We start from the raw sequence: 17,184 nt of genomic DNA, 5'->3' as shown, positions 1-17,184 counted from the left end.
AGCAACTGAAAAATGTCCTTACATTTAGGTGATAGGCATATGGCAATTCATTACACTCTTCAATTTTCCTATGTTCGCATTTTTCACAATAATTAAAAAACAATAAATACCTAAGGAAAAAAAAATCAGTCTTTCGAAATCTGGCTTATATAGATGCCAAACTTTAAGACAGGATAACAAAACAGTGTATTTACCATATTAAAATGTTATAAAATAGACAAAACTCAAAATCTACAATTTTCTGAATATGATCATTCCTGCTTTTTATTTCAATTATTTATATTCACTGGGCTTAAGATTTTAGAAATAATTTACAATACATATATTATAGCTGTCCCCCTCCCCCCAATCAGTAACATCAAGAACTTACAGGCATTTTTTTCTGAACCCATTTACTGTATAAAGACCTTCTTCCTATGCTCCTATAAATACCTATTTATCCTTAAGGTCTAGCTTAAAAATCTACTACTTGAGAAAGCCTTCCCAGAGTGCATGCTTTCAACAAACCAAGTTAGCACTTACCCAAACCACGATTATCATACCTGTCACAATGTAACATATTTTTGTTTATAAATCCATCACTTTAAGACAATTTAAGGGAACAGGGACCATGTCCTTCTCATCCATTTATTCATTAGCTCTTCCCTTCTTCAGGCCCTCAGCAAGGCCTCTTCTCTGCCCAGCTCCCACCTCCCACTCCCACCTGTCTGATCTCCGGCTAAATCCTCTTCATCTTTCAGACTTCAGCACAAGTTATCACTTTTCCTGAGAGGCCTTCCCTAACAGCCTAATGGAAGGCAGGCTTCCCTTTACTCTCTCCTTTAGCGTTCATTTACAGCAGGGGTCCCCAACCCCCGGGCTGTGGACCAGCAGCGGTCCACGGCCTGTTAGGACGCGGGCCGCACAGAAGGTGGTGAGCGGCGGGTGAGCGAGCAGAGCTTCAGAACCTGCCGCCCCCATCGCTCTCGTTACCGCCTGAACCATCCCCCACTACCCCGTGGAAAAAACGTCTTCCACGAACCCAGTCCCTGGTGGCAAAAAGGCTGGGGACTGCTGATTTACAGTACTTATCACAACGGCAATAGCATTTTAAAGTGTACTTGTTTCTTAAATTTCACTCTCCCCCATAAGACCATAAGCTGCATGGGTACAGGGATATGTTTCTTTTATTCACTCCCGGTATAGTCAGTACCAAGTACCGTGCCTGATACAAAGTAGGGCCACTACGAATATTTTGTTGAATGAATTAATCCTATCTTTAGTACTCAGCTTTTAGCCAAGACTCAACACTTATTAAATGAATGTCTAACTGCCAAGAGTCAAAAAATTAAAACACAAGTAAAATAAACACGACAGCTCACTGTATTTGACTGAACAAGTCAATGACAGTGCATATAGTCTTCATTAGCCTGGAAATGGGTGAGAGATGACCCCAGTTTTCTACAGGGTCATGAACAGAGACGTGAGCCTCTCATTTCAAAGGGCAAAAGAAAGGATGGCTGGCAATAGCACAATCAGCTGAAACAGCTGGCAAGTTAGTTGTTTGCAATTTTGGTCTTGTGGAAACTGCAGCCTTGGATTAAATGCCTAAAGCCTATGGGCCACTTGTGGTGAGGTGGCTTCTGGGGACATGCCATCTCTACCCTGGTACCTAAACTTACAATTGCATGTCTATACACCCCCCCACCCCCACACACACATACAACATGCACCTAGTCATTTACAAAGCTCATTGTTTTTTATTTCTCACTTCCGTTCCCATGTTCAATCTCACTTTGGAATCTTTATACTTTTATTTTTTTACTGCATCCACCATCTGAAACACTCTCTCCCTGTTCTTGGGCATATATCTCAAATTCCTCCTCCTTCATAAAATTATTTTTATAATCCTCTAATTCTTTAATAAGCCTTATTTCCCTCCTCCTCCATTAATCTGTCAGTTCCTTAAGAGCAGGGCTTGTGGTGCATCTGCTATAACCGCTTACTACTGAGGTCAGTGTTGTGCACACGCGAGTCTCTACTTACTGACACGATAATACATTGTAAGGAAAAGAACAAGTTATGGCAGTTACATTTTTCCAAACTTGAGGCCAGAAAAAGTTCAATTTCAGTGTCAAATATGATCAAGAAGCTGGATAACAGACGTTCATGCAGGAAAAGAAGGAAAGCTCTCTTGCAAATATATTTTCATAAAATTATCCCTCAAAGTGTCAATAACCAGCAAATGCTTCAACAAGTATTCCTAGAAGTGAAAAACACCCAACCTTTAAATAGAGTTCCGAAAGCAGTGGCACAATGTATTTGCTACACTTGTACCTGCTACTTAGTTGTATGGCACTAGTGAGTATGGTAGGTTGATTACTCTGTTACTGGCCCTGACTGTATCCTTTTCTTCCACTGTTCCCTGCATCTGGAATCTTTTCTTCATTCTCTGCTTGTTGAAATCATGTATTTATTTATTTCAAGGTTCAGCTCAAACATCTAAGAAGTATTTCCTGACCATCCTGACCAGGAGTGAATCTGTTCCTCTCAACTCCCAAACCACTTTCTTACAACGATGCAAAATGACTTCTAGGGGAGGGAGGCTGGCATAGCTGGGCTTGGTTTTGAAGTTAGAGAGACTCAAGCTCTTTTGTTTTTAGATCTGTGACAAGGTGAAGACATGTTTCTTTGTTGTCCCCTTTTGGATGGTAAGTTGATTTCTCATTTACCCTTTCACTGAGGGTGTAGTTTTTTGGGGTTCGAGCTTCATGCAGGAGTCTCCTGTTACAGCTAGTGCCTGCCTAAGAAGACATGGAATTATATCTCCTACCCCCGTACAGCCATTAAGAGAGAAAGTTCTAGGACTCCAGTGTTTGGTAAAAGTCAATAGGGAGAAAAATAGCTTTTGTGCTTATCTCCTGGAATTCCTGCTCATGTTCATTTTTGACTTTTATGGAATCAATCCTTTTCATGCCTGCCCAACAAAAGAGGTGTTAACTTTATCCACTGGTTTTTTTTTAAATTTAATTTAATTAATTTATTTTTGGCTGCATTGGGTCTTTGTTGCTGCACGCGGGCTTTCTTCTAGTTGCGGCGAGCGGGGGCTTCTCCTCGTTGCAGTGCGCATGCTTCTCATTGAGGTGTCTTCTCTTGTTGTGGAGCACAGGCTCTAGGCGGGCGGGTTTCAGTAGTTGTGGCTCACGGGCTCTAGAGAGCAGGCTCAGTAGTTGTGGCGCACGGGCTTAGTTGCTCCGCGGCATGTGGGACCTTCCCGGGCCAGGGCTTGTACCCGTGTTCCCTGCATTGGCAGGCAGATTCTCAACCACTGCGCCACCAGGGAAGCCCTTATCCATTGTTTTTTAAATCATTTTTGTAGTTTCAATTATTCACAGAAATTACCTTGAGATATACATATAAAGATAGAATTAATATAATTAATGACATCATTAGGATATTATAAGTCAGAAGACTTTCATGGGTAAAAAAAATTGTCACCAAACTCATGATAAACCCTAGAAATTAAAAAAAAGAATCCTTCCTCCAAGTACTTTTTTTTTTGGAAGGACAGGAGAGAAGCAAGAATAGAACAGTTCAATATACCTACATCTAAGGAATTTCCCCTAATTGCCTTTCTCAAAACTCACTGCCTTGGTAGAAAGATACTGAAGGTGTATGGAGAATACTGCACCTAAGTAAAATTCTATCCACTTCTGAAACAAAAAAAGGGAAAAAAAAGTTTGGGAACTAAAGGCTCCCAGCACTTGGTTTCACTGATGCATTTAATCTCATCAGAGTTAGTATATCAGCTAAATACAATGGAAAAAGCAACACAACTGAAGGTATTTTTATCTGAACCACTTTATAGACACTACAAATTAGAAAAACAGCTGTAACAAAACCAGCGCCTACCACTACCAGGACGAAGATCTGAAAGGAAGCAAGTGGGTTCTTGCTACCTGCCAAGTTATTAATTGCTTTACTTGCTCCAGAGCCGGGAAAACTTAGGTGCATATGAAGAAACATGATATGGAATATAGCTCACAGCACAATATGATGAAATAAAATCTTTTGATACACAAATATAGCTTTGGTTGACAGTTTATTAAATACACTACATTTGTACCTTATTCTATAGCTTTTTAAATCATTCACACATGGACTTAGTAAAAATGTACTTTATAGAAAACCATCTGCAAAACTAAAATAAAAATAAAAATGCACATTTTGCCCACATCTTAAACTGCTGAAAATGTTAGGAATTATTTTATCGAAGGTGATCCTGAAACATGAGGTGACTTGAGTTTATTAAATCTGACACCAGACCATGACTTCAGTAGTGTTAATGTTGAAATGTGGATGCAAAAATGTCTATTAACTAAACTGTTTAATCTAACAGTGTTTGAGAAACAGGACAATATAAAGTATTATTTTTCCTTTACAGACACTTCTCTAAATCCATTTTCTGTACACTTTTTTCCCTCCCATTCATAGAATTAGCTGTGCAGATTGATGAGGCAAAAACAAAACAAAACAAAACAACAAACAAACTAGATCCTATTTACAAAACATGCAAAGGGAGAATTTTAAGTAGGTGTTAGGGCAGAACTGGTTAAAACTAAATACAGTCGAGTGACAGGATATACCTTTACTCCTGCAAATATAAGTCTTTACCCCATCCTTTCTGGGAGAAATACATTTTCAGGGTGGGGACTGTAAAACGGCATACAATGCAAAGACAGAAATAAAGAAGTTTGCAAATTCTTTATATTTCCAGCTGTTGAGACAGTATTTTTGAGTTGAGGTTACCCCTAGCGGCGAAACCAGAGCCAGCTGTTAAGCAGCCAGAAGGCTACAGTAATTGAATACATGACCATTTCTCTTTTAGCACGTTCTTTGTTCTCCTCTTCCAGAAGCTGTAGACGTCTATTTAGTTTGATTATCTAAGTAAAAAACAACATCAAAAAATGAATAGAAGCTTTAATGCATGATGCAGTCAGATTCTTATAAAGTAGTTTAATTTGTAAAAAGAATTATTACAAACATGAAGAGTTTCATTTGGAGCAAAATAAAGAACGCTATATATAGAAAAAATGTTATGCACGACAGCTTAAATTCACTTAAATTCTCTTCTCTTATGAGCTTCTGTCACTCAGCTTCAGTTTTTCATCTTTAACCTGCTTTAACTGTTCTATGCCTTCTCTGAGTTACTAAAAGGATCCCAATAATTAACCTACTGTAGTGGGCCCTGTGACCTGCCACCCATGCCCTTCAGGACTAAAAGGCTAATTCTCTACCTGTTTGTAGGAGTGTCACTGGTTGACGGCACTGTCCTCGGCTGTTGGTCCTTACTGTGAATAGCCCTGGGCTGAACAACTGCCTTGCCCAAGTTCATGCTCCCTTATGAAGGCAGCATGCATTCACCGACTGGTCTGTGATAGGGTTAAAGGCCCAGGCCCCTTGTTCCAACTGTGAAGGGCCATCTCAGCTTCAGAGCAATTTATGGATGCACTGGTTTGCTTAAAATGTTAGGATTCTTTGTTATTGGCTAGAATTACATCAATCCATTTTGGTAATACTGCTTTATGCTGATCAAAACATGTAAATAGTGGTTTAATATGTCTTTAATCAAAATGGGAAAGTCAATTATGGTTTAATAAATAGTTTGATAGATAAAATATTTTAATCCATGGGTTCCACTGGACAGAAAATGATAAAATGTTAGGAACTACCACTTTAAATATTATATGAATATAATTTAGGATTATATGATTTTTGGTATATTAAATACCTGTCGTCTTAATGAAGCTGCATCTACAACAGTCATGTCATCTGAGGTTCCTTCAATCGTTGTATCTATATTTGAAATGCCATACCTAGCAGATAAGAAATAAAAATATAATTTAATATTAGAATAGAACTAAAAGTACCTGGCAAGTCAAATCATGTAATGTATTGTGTAATGCTCAGAGAATTGTTGAAAAGACTGATATTTAACAGTACAAATTAGTAAAATATTTACCAATCTGAACGGGTACTAATAAAGGAAAGGAAAGAGCTTAGGGTAACAACTACGTACAATACTAGGAAAGTGTCCTGGAAGTTTGCGAAAGAGAAGAAACCCTGACTAAAGATATAAATAAGGAGACACTTTTCAACTCAGAGGGACTGGCAGTGTTAAAAAGGACAGCTGGCTGAAAAGATCTGAGAGCTGCTATGCTAGCATGTAACGAAATACAAGTCTCCCACCATCTGATGTCTATATGTGGTTCCTCAGAAGTCCCTGCTGAGACTCATGGCAGGGAACACAAAGTAAACAAACTCCAGCTAAAAAAGGAAGACTGATCATTTTTTATTTCTCCTCCTCTTCTCAGTGCCTCTTCTCCTGCCATTTCTACTCTTCACTTCTTATTTACAATTACTTAATCTCTACTGTGTCTCCACAGAAGCAATTATAAAATCACCTGAATACATCTTGTCACTACATTCAGATCCAGAATTTAAATACTATAATTAAGAAGCGGTGTATAAAATAATACTGGAAAGCAACTAAGACAAACCCTAGAGAAACATTAAAAAGTACTTCTTGTTCAAATGCAGTTACTTCTAAAGGCGCACTGATTTTTAAATGAATGACAATAAACTTCTGAGATACAAATGCACACAAATGCTATTATTCCTCTTTGCCCAAATTTCCACTTTTAAAATATATTTTAATTAAGATACAATTTACATACCATATAATTCACCTTGTATATTTACATCCTTACTATTTTAATCCTGTATGGTTATTTCAGTAAAATGGCACATTAACTTTTCCAAATGAGTGGATTATAAATAAACTGAATTTAAAAGTTACTCCTATGTAATCTACAGAGTTGGCACATAGAGTGTAATATTGATATTTTTAATATTTCAAGCAAGTCCCTATTACAAAAAACATATTACCACACAAAGGTGTATGAAGAGAATTATATTTTTCATCCAGACACGTTAAAGACAAGTCTATTCAGAAAATCCTTTTGTTACAAATGCCACTGAAAATAATTCAAAAATACTTTAATAAAGAATGTAAAACAATTTTTAATTGTATAATCCTGCCGTGTCATCATTCTGAACGCTGATTTTAATTACATAGGTTGCAGTTTCAATGATAGATGTTGCGTACTGACTTTAGATAATTTAGAACAATCTCTAAATGTTCTTTTTATGGCTAAATTAACTGGCTTTCTCCTAATCTGCCCCTTCCTTCATGGGAACAGAGCAAATATTCTGGAATACCGAGAGTAACGGCATCAGATAGAGAAGTTAGCTACTAAGTTAGTAGGTGCTAAGAACTATGGCTTTACAAACATCTGAGTTAATTGTTCCTTTGAACATTAAGCAGAATTCTTAAACAATTAGTGGAAAAAATAAGGGTTGAAGATTCCTCTTCTCTACACTTTATCCTCAAAATAAAACTTTTCTATTTCTGTGAGGTCATACATGAGATAAACAATTGGGAAAAAAAAAAATCAAACAGTAGAAGCAATGGCTTCAAAGGTAAAGGGACCCAGACTGAAGAGAGAGAATGAAGTATAACTGAAAGGGACTCCCACAATTTAGATCCTGAACTAACTAAGGTTTTAAATATCTGTAAAGGAAATCTTCATTTGCTAAGAAATCTAAGGATATGACAAAAGACTTTACCTGTGTAATTCGACTTAAAACTAAAACCTGTATTGATCAGAGCTAAAAACTCTGTAAGAAATTTAAGTCAGATCACTGCCTGAAAATACTTTCACAGAAAAATAAAAGGATCACAAACTTACGAGAAATACACAAGGAAAAACTTAAAATGGACTGAGTTAATATTGTTAAAAGAAACAAGTCAGCAGAGTGGAAAGGGACCCCTAAGGACACACACTTCAATTTTCTAACCTGAATTCAGTATTAATGAGAAACCAATTATTTCCCTCTTTTCTTGCCTAAAAATGAACGTGCCAGCTTGCTTCCTCTCATCATAGAAATAATGCTGCCAGTTTTAAATCTACTGCTACAGATGATCCATTTCTGCTTAAAGTAAATAAAATTGGCTCTGAAAAAATTACAGAAATGGTATCTGTAAATACCAACCAATTTTTTTTTTTTTTACCCTAGAAGTTGGGAAATGAGATTTTGGCACCTGAGAACCTTAAAGTATTCGTATGTGCCATTCTATCTGTCATTGTGCATGACAGGAAGAAATAACTACTCAGGCTAAGCATATCTGAAAGTGTGAAAGGGACAAAAATAATAGACAAAAGCTTAATCAATGGATGACAAAAATTCTTAAAACTAAATTCTCTTTCTAAACATTTAACTTCTCAGGTTACCAATGCTGATTTCCCCCAATTTAAGACGATGCTTTACAGACACATTTATCTACACACTGAAAGTGACATTACAGACAATTAACAACTAAAAAGGAAATGCTGGACAGAACCTCAGGCAACAATTAAAATGATGCACATAAAACAAGGTTTAAGATTATTTTTTTCTCTGTTTTAGCATGATCGCCTATAAGCTATTAAAACCATGTTTAAATACCCTGTCTCTGATGTTCCCATGATAATGTATCGTAACTATTTTTCTTTATACTCTTTTGGCCAAATGTCATGAATGATTAGATTCACTGTTCTCAAAGAAAAACAGGATGTACTCATAGAGAAAAGCTGTAGAGATTCAAGCTATAATATAAAGGCGTGGCTACTACATGCATTATGTCCTGCAAACTACATGTTCGGTCAACTCTTTACCCTGGTAATTACAAAGTCTCAAAGTTTACCTGGCGTTGTCATGATGAGGGTTAGAGGTGGCGGCAGCAGACCCACCACGCAACACAGGTCTAAGGCAGGTTTTTGCGGGAGAAGGCACAAGACAGAATCAGGAACCAGAGAGTAACAAGATAAAAGCAAAAATAAGACAAAAATAAGACAAATAAATGTCAAATATGTTTGTATGTTTCAATACAATATATTTCAAACACTTCAAATATCTTTGTCTCACTGTTCTCCATTTTATGATTTTCCTAAGTTTAATATTTTACAATGTGGTAAAAAACAAAGGGAACCTACATTTTCATAACAAAATAGCACCAGCATATAATTTTTTTGGTGCTTATATTTTGATTTATGAAATTCAAGACAGAAGACAACTCTGTTCAAAATGTATAATTTCTCTCTTCTAGTTGGAAAAAAACTCACCAGCAACTTTAGAAGCATGTCAAGAACTGGTTAGTAGCACCTGCATCATCATGGTTGCTCATCTGATATCAAAGCTCTATCTCAAAAACGAAAAATTTCCAGAAACTCCCATTTCTCACAATTCCTTGCCTCCCACCTCATTAATTTTGCTTAGTGCCTGATACCTTAATATAGCTGTGTCTCATTCAAACCCTCAGCTCTCAAGAGCAAAACTGCAAGCCTCAGTTCTGGAGCTAAGGAGATCAGGGACATGCTTTGAGGGGCATACTGCAGCACATTCCAGGAAGTGCAATCAAATATGTGAGTCTGACCTTGAGAGACAACCAGGAGCGACATACAGGACTGCTGGAAATGAAGACTAAGGTGCACTGGGTTTTCACTGAGTACATACTTTGATTCTAGAGGACAATTAGTTCTCTACCTAGGTAAGCAGTAACCTTTCCAATAAATTTTATTTTATTTTTTAAATCAGAAAACAAAAGCTCTACGTGGTCACTGGTCAATTTCCCAAAAAGTAATCAGCAATATTTATAACCAGAGAAAGGAGACTGGGGTAGAGAACCTATATAAGGATTTGAAGAATTATTACATTCTGTTTTGAATGTCTCCTTCTCTACAGACTGATCAGGTTTTGCCTGAATTTAAGTATCAAGACAATTCTTACAGTAAACATTTAGTACCAAATGCACTATTTTTTTTCTGTAAGTTGGCACAGCTGTAGAATTTTGGTTACAATACAAATCACTATTTTATGTCAGGTCAATTTATACAAGAAAATTTTAATGTTTAGCTTGTATGTTTCCTAAAGGCACTACTGGTGCTTAAAGAAATTTTCCAGAGCCTACAGGATAAGAGACTTTTGGGTCAGATGATAGACTTCTATTTTGTTGGCTAAAGAACAGTGAAAAATTACATATGCTTGAAACAGGTTTTTAACTCATCCCATCCTACTAATTAATTTATTCTGTGACATTAGGAAAACTTACTTAACTACAATCCTACATTACATTAACATAAGAAAGGTTAAAAATGAAGCCACCGCTTTGTGTTACATAAAGCTTTTTTTAAAAAAATCATACATTGCTCAAAAGGATCTGCCATATTCAACATATTCCACCACAGAGATTTCCCTTTTATAATGCAGAGCCAGAAAATAATACAGTTACCTTTCACAACGTATTTCATTTTGTCTTCTCACACTGGCAATTGACACATATAATATAAAAGTAAATTAGAGAGATATCTGGCAAGGTTAGAAACTTCAAGTACCACTTTCTACTGTAAATATGACTTAATACATTAAAAAATCTTTTTAAGTTTGAAAATATGTTTTGTAATTAAAGTGGCAAAAGGGAATGAGATTCAAGGCTCTACAAGTTCCCGCATTAACTTGTATACTGACATTTTTGAGTAAATAAATGGTCTGACTTAGCAGAATATGTTTCTTTGCTAAAAAAAATGGAAACTTCTACAGTAAGTAAACAGTTTGGATGTATCAGGAATTATATGAACATTTTAAAAATTAAAAATTTAAATTTAAAAATTATAAATAACAAACACTGTTTCAACTGCAACTTTGCATTTCTAGGTCTTCCAAGTAATATATTTATATGGATACTTGCAAAAAATATAAATTATTTACATACTGGTTTCTTATTCTTTTCATTCAAAGCTAGTATAATCTGTTAAAGAAATAATCAACCTCCCGCCCCTTTTTTTGGGTCATGCCACGCAGCATGCGGGATCTTAGTTCCCTGACCAGGGATCGAACCCTCGTCCCCTGCAGTGGAAGCGTGGAGTCTTAACCACTGGACCGCCAGGGAAGTCCCTCAAGATCCTTCTAAAAGTAAAACTTAAGCATGCTGAACATGACTAATCTGTCAATACTTAAATAATGTTCTTTTATAGGGACTAAGTTTCTTTTTAAAAGCGTTAATATTTTGCATTGGCAAGTGAGATACGGAGCTCTAGCAGGTGTCAGAAGACATGAGCATTTCATAACTAGCAAGGACTAAACAGCATTTTAAATCCAAAGAACATACCTGGTGCTTGTCCCAGGTGTTTGGGTAAATTTCTGACACCTCAGTTTTCCAAATGCACAGCACTGACTTACGTAAATAAACTTTTCTAATGTATACCTAGGATTTAACTTTGTTTTCAGATGAACTTGGTTTTAGATCATATAAGTTCTCAAGATGAGAAAACAAAAATACATAAACCTTTCAACAGTGTCCCTCAAAGTATAAACTAAAAATAGTTCTAATGCCAAACAAATGTGAAAACGCATTATTTTATGATAATAAAACAGGCAGACAGGTTTTTTCTTTCTTTCTGCCAAATAGTTCTAACTTAATTTAACTATACCTAATGTGATGGCTTAAGACCAAAGATACGATATTGCATTAGCATAACAGCCAGGAATCAAAAGCAGAAAGGAAAAAAAATGATGTACAGAGCAAGGAACATAAAAGCACTTAAAACTTTATAAGCAGTATTATTTTATAGTCATGCAAATAGAACATTATCCAAATTTCACATTCCTATTTCTTGTATCTGGTAAGTCATGCTAGACAGTTCTCGTAGTAGAAATAAAAATTGATTTGGCACTTACAACTCTGATTAAATCTTGCTGAACATTTGATCATAAGAAATTTCAATGCAATGGGGAAAAAAAAAAAAAACCTTTCAAAATTGAAAGCATCCAATAACACTAATGAGAATCTAATCCTCCAGGCTCCAAGGTGTGTATCCAGGAGCAAAGAATTACTAATACAACTACTTTATGAATTTTAAAAATCTCATTTAAGTGAATAAGAAAAGATCCTTCCCAGAAAAGGGAATTGTAGTTATCAATTTATTACAATTTTAAAAAATCACTTAAAGCTCAAAATAGTTTTTTATAAATAAAAGAATACAAAGTAAATTTTGTAATTAGTAAGATTTCTGATTTTGTACTTGTGAGCTTGAGGCAAAATTTTTCCATTAAGGAGTAAAAAAATCCAACTATTTTTCCATATACTGCATTGAACTGTGTATATGTAGGGGGATGGGACAAATAATTTTAACGTACCGGTGCTTCGTCATCTAGCTATTATTTAATCTATATAGGATTTATAAACACCTTTCTCATTCAGATATTTTCACTATAATAGCATTTGATATGATATAATTTGACCTAATAATCCAGTCTCTTCCAAGGACCTATTATAATTAAAAAGTTATAGAGGATACCTGGTGAAGAATAAATCTATGTTAAGGAGGGAGGAGAAAACAGGGCTTTGGAAATATTAGTCAGGTGCCAGGTACTTTATATTCAATATCTTTTTAAGGATCTCCCATGACACTAAATAAAGAATTTGAGTCCATTAACCCTATATCTTAAATAAAGGCAGGGGAAGGGGGAAGATTCCTCATAAGAATCCAGAAAACTAGGTTAATATTAGTATTACCCTTCTTTTTTAAAAATAGATGAAGAAAATGAGGCCCAGAGAAGCTAAGCAATTTGCCCAAGGCCATCATGTAGCTAGCTGTTCAGTGGGGTGGATCAAGATTAAATCTGACCCTCTCCCTCGATCCATGTTTTTTCTTCTGAAACCATGATGCTTCTTACAGGCTCCAAATATTCTAAGATAGTCCTTGAAGCTTCAAAGAGATAAGAGGGACTCTAAACCTTTGGGGAGGGATATATATACACACACACCCACACATGCATACACACCTATACATGAATACATATATACATAGATGTATATATAATTTTCCCCCTGCCATGAGTTTTCTCTCCTATGCTCTTTCTGGTGCAGCTTTAAGTCCTTGGGCCCACACGTATGGGAGCCCTGGAAAGGGTCAGAAACACTAGTCGAGCAGCAGGAGGTGAAACACCTGGGGCTTATGTGAGGATCAAAAGCACTTAATAACAAAGTTTGTTCACAGCAAGTCATAAGACATATCACTTCCTAAAGTAAGAAAACAGGTTTACTGTAAGGGCCAGCTAAATTTATTGGGAATTCTTCAAAATGCAAAATTAACAATCTAAAAAAATGATCATGAAAATTCAAACACTGACTCACAGAGTTACTACATAAAATGTTTAGAGTTGAAGTGAAACTGACTGTACCTTCCTCATACTATGCCAAAAAAGCTCCCAAATTCCATCTTTTTAAAACACCATCTAGTAATGAAGCAAGGAGAAAAAAGTATTTGAAATAATGGCAAAAAATTTATTTGAATGAACAAGTCTAAGTATACTACTACTGATTTTACTTGGAGATGTTCGAAAGTTAGATACACTATCCATACTGAAAAAAATCAGCATTAAAAAGACAACAGCACCTGGGATTTTCAGTACAGGTCTGGAAATCCCTAGTTAAGAAGAAAGAAAAAAAAACGTCCTGGCAGCTACACTGATATCATCTTCTCAGATTTGCTTCCTAATCCAACCACATTAGTAACATAAATGATTAAATCAAAAGACTTACTGAAGAAAATGAGTACAGTTCAGTCCAACATCCCACACTCAATCCAAAAGTATCCCTCAGCATATCCCAAAATGGAATCAAGTACTTAAAACAGCTCAACAAAGTCTTGGGAAAAAAAATCATATACTTCCCGTGTATAATTAGTTATTAACTGAATTCCCTCCCTGACTGAAGAGAAGCTAACAGAATCTTGTGAAATGTGAATTTTGGACAATAATTTCAAATTAAAAGAAAGCAAAGCAAGCTGTTTTAAACCACTGCATCTGAGAAAGAGACGAAGGTGCAAACATAAAAGGAAGACACCACAGTCCACTAAGGAGGAGCCAAAAAATATGCAGTAAAGTTGGCAAGAGTCACTGATGGCCAATCACCTGCGATTTTCATCCAGCACATCCAAGATCTGCTGGTAAGCCCTACGAGTGGAAGACTGGATAAGCGACAAAATGCCACGAGCAGAGGAAAGATTAGCTCCATCTTCAGGTAACATACGGGGAGGACAAACCCGAACCTGTTGTGGCGATGGTGTCACACTGTTTACACAAGCACAGCAAATGAAGAGAAAAACACTCAAGTCAGATTTTTATAAAACTTCAGCTCAGCAGTTTCCCCCAAAATTCATATTTTAAGAATTACCGTTTTCTTGCCCATTTTTCCCACCCTTCATTTTCCCCCAAAAGAGTCAAGCCAAAGAAGTTAATAAACATATTAAATTGTTTTAAAAAACCAGCTACCATGCAGCATCGTTAACTGTAGCTTTAAACATCAAATTAAACAAACTGAATATGAAGAACAACTTGAAGAGGGAAGAGAACTACACAAGGAGTATATTCAACCCCCAGCTTCAGAGAAGCGCATTCTTTGCTTTGTGTGTATATTCCAATTCAGTAAACCAAGCCTCTAACAAACAACACTGCACTGCAACTCATGGATGGGCAGAATAGCAAGATAGAGAACTCTGGTATATATATAGGCGTCAAGGTTTACACGCATGAATCCAAAGTGATTCCATGAAAATGCCATTTCAAATACTTCACAAAGACAATGAAGCAATCTGAATTTATGACGAGTAAATTTAAAGATGAATTAAAGTTTCAGAAAGCTAACAAAAGCATTCTGATTACTTAATTACATTAAAGCATATGTTCCCTAGCTAAGTGCCTAACACATAAAACTACTCCCAATTCTGTGAATACAATGAAAAGGTAAGGATGGATGTCAAACAACTATTTCTGGGTTGCTCAGTGACAGTAATCTTGATCATTCTCTCACACGTGAGTTGCGATTCACAATTTCTCTGGCTCCACTGACAGCACCTCCTAAAAGCTGAGAGCATTTGAATGAAGGAATTTTACAATTCTAACCTGAACTCTTTCTTTTCAGAGGCCTGTCTAATGTTAGAGCATGCTCAGCCATATGAGGTATTTAACTGATATATGGACTTGGCATCTGGTTTGTTGGAAGAGGTTTTGTTACAATAAGAGGACTATGGGAAGTGGGCTCAATATTTTTTCTCAGCGTCAGGGCAAGAACGCCTTAGACTAAACCTCATCCTTGTGTATTCTGTACGAAAGGGTGAAAGTGGAGCAGACAGTGAACAACTGAAAGGATAGAAAATTTTATTTTGATTTGTGTAAATCTTTTCTAACTTAACATGTATTTGTTTGGGAACCACAAAATAAGTGGAATAATGTTTGAAAGGGTAACTGTCATCTAATATTATTCCCAGAGTCCCAGAAAATTAAAAACAAAATCTTCTCCACAATTTTGTGAATAACTTTCAATGTCTCGATGATCCAAAGTGAGAAGTACAATAAACATGAAAACCATGTTTTCCAAAGACTACTTAAAAGAGAAAGATTTAAGCCAAATCTTGGCATACTGAGAGATTAATCTGTCGGGGCTGATTCACCATAGGAATTAGGCCTAATCATGTCAAGATAAATGCAATTTTTCAGACGCAGGTTCATGGATAGTTACCTTAAACGTCTGTCCACGGACTAGGAATCTTCTGTAATATATATAACATATCAACAACAGTATATATATATAGCTTATCAACTGACCCATGGTACTTGGCAAAACCCACACTGGGTATCCAAGAAGAGTAAAAGAATCAGTATATCTGGGACTCAAAGTCTAGGTACTAGCCTTGCACTCCTAATTCTCTTTAGGCAGCATGGAGAAAACCTGAAGCTCTTGCTCTTTGTGAGAAACCAGACTGAATTCATGTTAGAAAAGTGTCACCAGAGGCAGGAATAAAGTGGCCAGTTCTGTGTCAACATAAACAGGCAATCCATCTTACACTCTTCTTGATAGCAGTGCCAACATACCTGGATAAATTTATACTTAAGCAAGTTTTAAAAGACTAATCAGTACAATATCTATTGATATAATTAAAGCGTTTGTCTTCGTATTTTGGGGCTAAATTGAACACTTCACAAATCACTTTGTACTAGTAAATAAATTAGCTACATACATATTAAAGTCTATAATGATCAATATTTAGAAGTATAATCTTAGAGCAAAAACGCCGACAAACTGAATCCAAATCCATAAAAAAAGTTTGATGGATTTTTGCCCATTAAAACTTAAAAGGGAAGAAGGCTTCCTTTGATAGAACTCATTTTGTCAGAAATAAGCAATAGGAATTGTTTATTAAGTTCTAAAAGTACAAGTTTTTCCTGTCCCTACACAGGAAATCAGGTCATCTAGCATAAATTATTTTCAGATTAACTGCAAGGAATTCTTAACATGGAATGCACAGAAGACTGAGTTTTAAAAACAGTCTATAAGATCACTTTCAATTCTAAGATTCTATGATCACATAAAACTGGAATATGGTATTAAATGGAAAAAAATCCTACATGGTCCGTAATTGTAACTTAATAAGAAAACATGTTTATGAAGAAAGATAAAAGTTAAATTAAGTCTTCATCAATACTAGTAAAGATATTTCATCAAAGACTAACATCAAAAACATATTTGGACTTCAGGTTGTTTCTGAAAAGTAATTAGTTTCAAAGATTAGTAAGAAATCTGACTTTTCATTAATTTATACGGCAATCTTTCATAAACAGCAAAAACAGAGTAGGAAGTATTTTATACAATACTTTGGGCAGTGTACGTATAGATTAAATGCCCTTGATTGTTAATATTTATTTCTATCTACAGATGAACTGAATGATTAAATCATAAGATGACCATAGTTCACCCTAATTAGAAGAAACAGTCTAGCAATTCTTTCTTCTTCAAGCTTTAAGCAGTCTTGCAAGTCTCTTTACAAATAAAAAAATTTAAACTCAGCCATAAAAAGGAACGAAATTGGGTCATTTGTAGAGACGTGAATGGATCTAGAGACTGTCATACAGAGTGAAGTAAGTCAGAAAGAGAAAAACAAATATCGTTTATTAACACATATATGTGGAACCTAGAAAAATGATGAACCGGTTTGCAGAGCAGAAATTGAGACACAGATGTAGAGAACAAACGTATGGACACCAAAG

The 17,184-nt window shown here is 35.8% G+C and overlaps 1 protein-coding gene across 11 annotated transcripts in view; it reads right to left on the bottom strand.

The window, feature by feature from the left end:
* The window catches only part of MFF (mitochondrial fission factor), a 39,527-nt gene that overhangs the window by 1,381 nt on the left and 20,962 nt on the right, over positions 1 to 17,184 (bottom strand). For 3 of the 11 annotated variants that reach the window (XM_036857538.1, XM_036857540.1, XM_036857541.1), the window contains 5 exons: positions 14,053 to 14,211; positions 10,370 to 10,402; positions 8,786 to 8,845; positions 5,771 to 5,855; positions 4,725 to 4,922 (listed from right to left, as the gene is read on the bottom strand). In XM_036857538.1, the coding sequence (XP_036713433.1) occupies positions 4,791 to 4,922; positions 5,771 to 5,855; positions 8,786 to 8,845; positions 10,370 to 10,402; positions 14,053 to 14,211 (469 nt within the window). In that variant the 3' untranslated portion in view covers positions 4,725 to 4,790. Of the gene's footprint in view, positions 1 to 4,724; positions 4,923 to 5,770; positions 5,856 to 8,785; positions 8,846 to 10,369; positions 10,403 to 14,052; positions 14,212 to 17,184 lie in introns of those variants that run through there. The other 8 variants (XM_036857539.1, XM_036857542.1, XM_036857544.1 and 5 more) reach the window with 4 other exon arrangements.

Source organism: Balaenoptera musculus, chromosome 7 (genome assembly GCF_009873245.2).
Source record: "Balaenoptera musculus isolate JJ_BM4_2016_0621 chromosome 7, mBalMus1.pri.v3, whole genome shotgun sequence".
In the NCBI taxonomy this organism is placed as follows: Eukaryota; Metazoa; Chordata; class Mammalia; order Artiodactyla; family Balaenopteridae; genus Balaenoptera; species Balaenoptera musculus.
The sequence above is the reverse complement of the archived record's forward strand: the minus strand, read 5'-3'. Positions and strand labels throughout refer to the sequence as shown.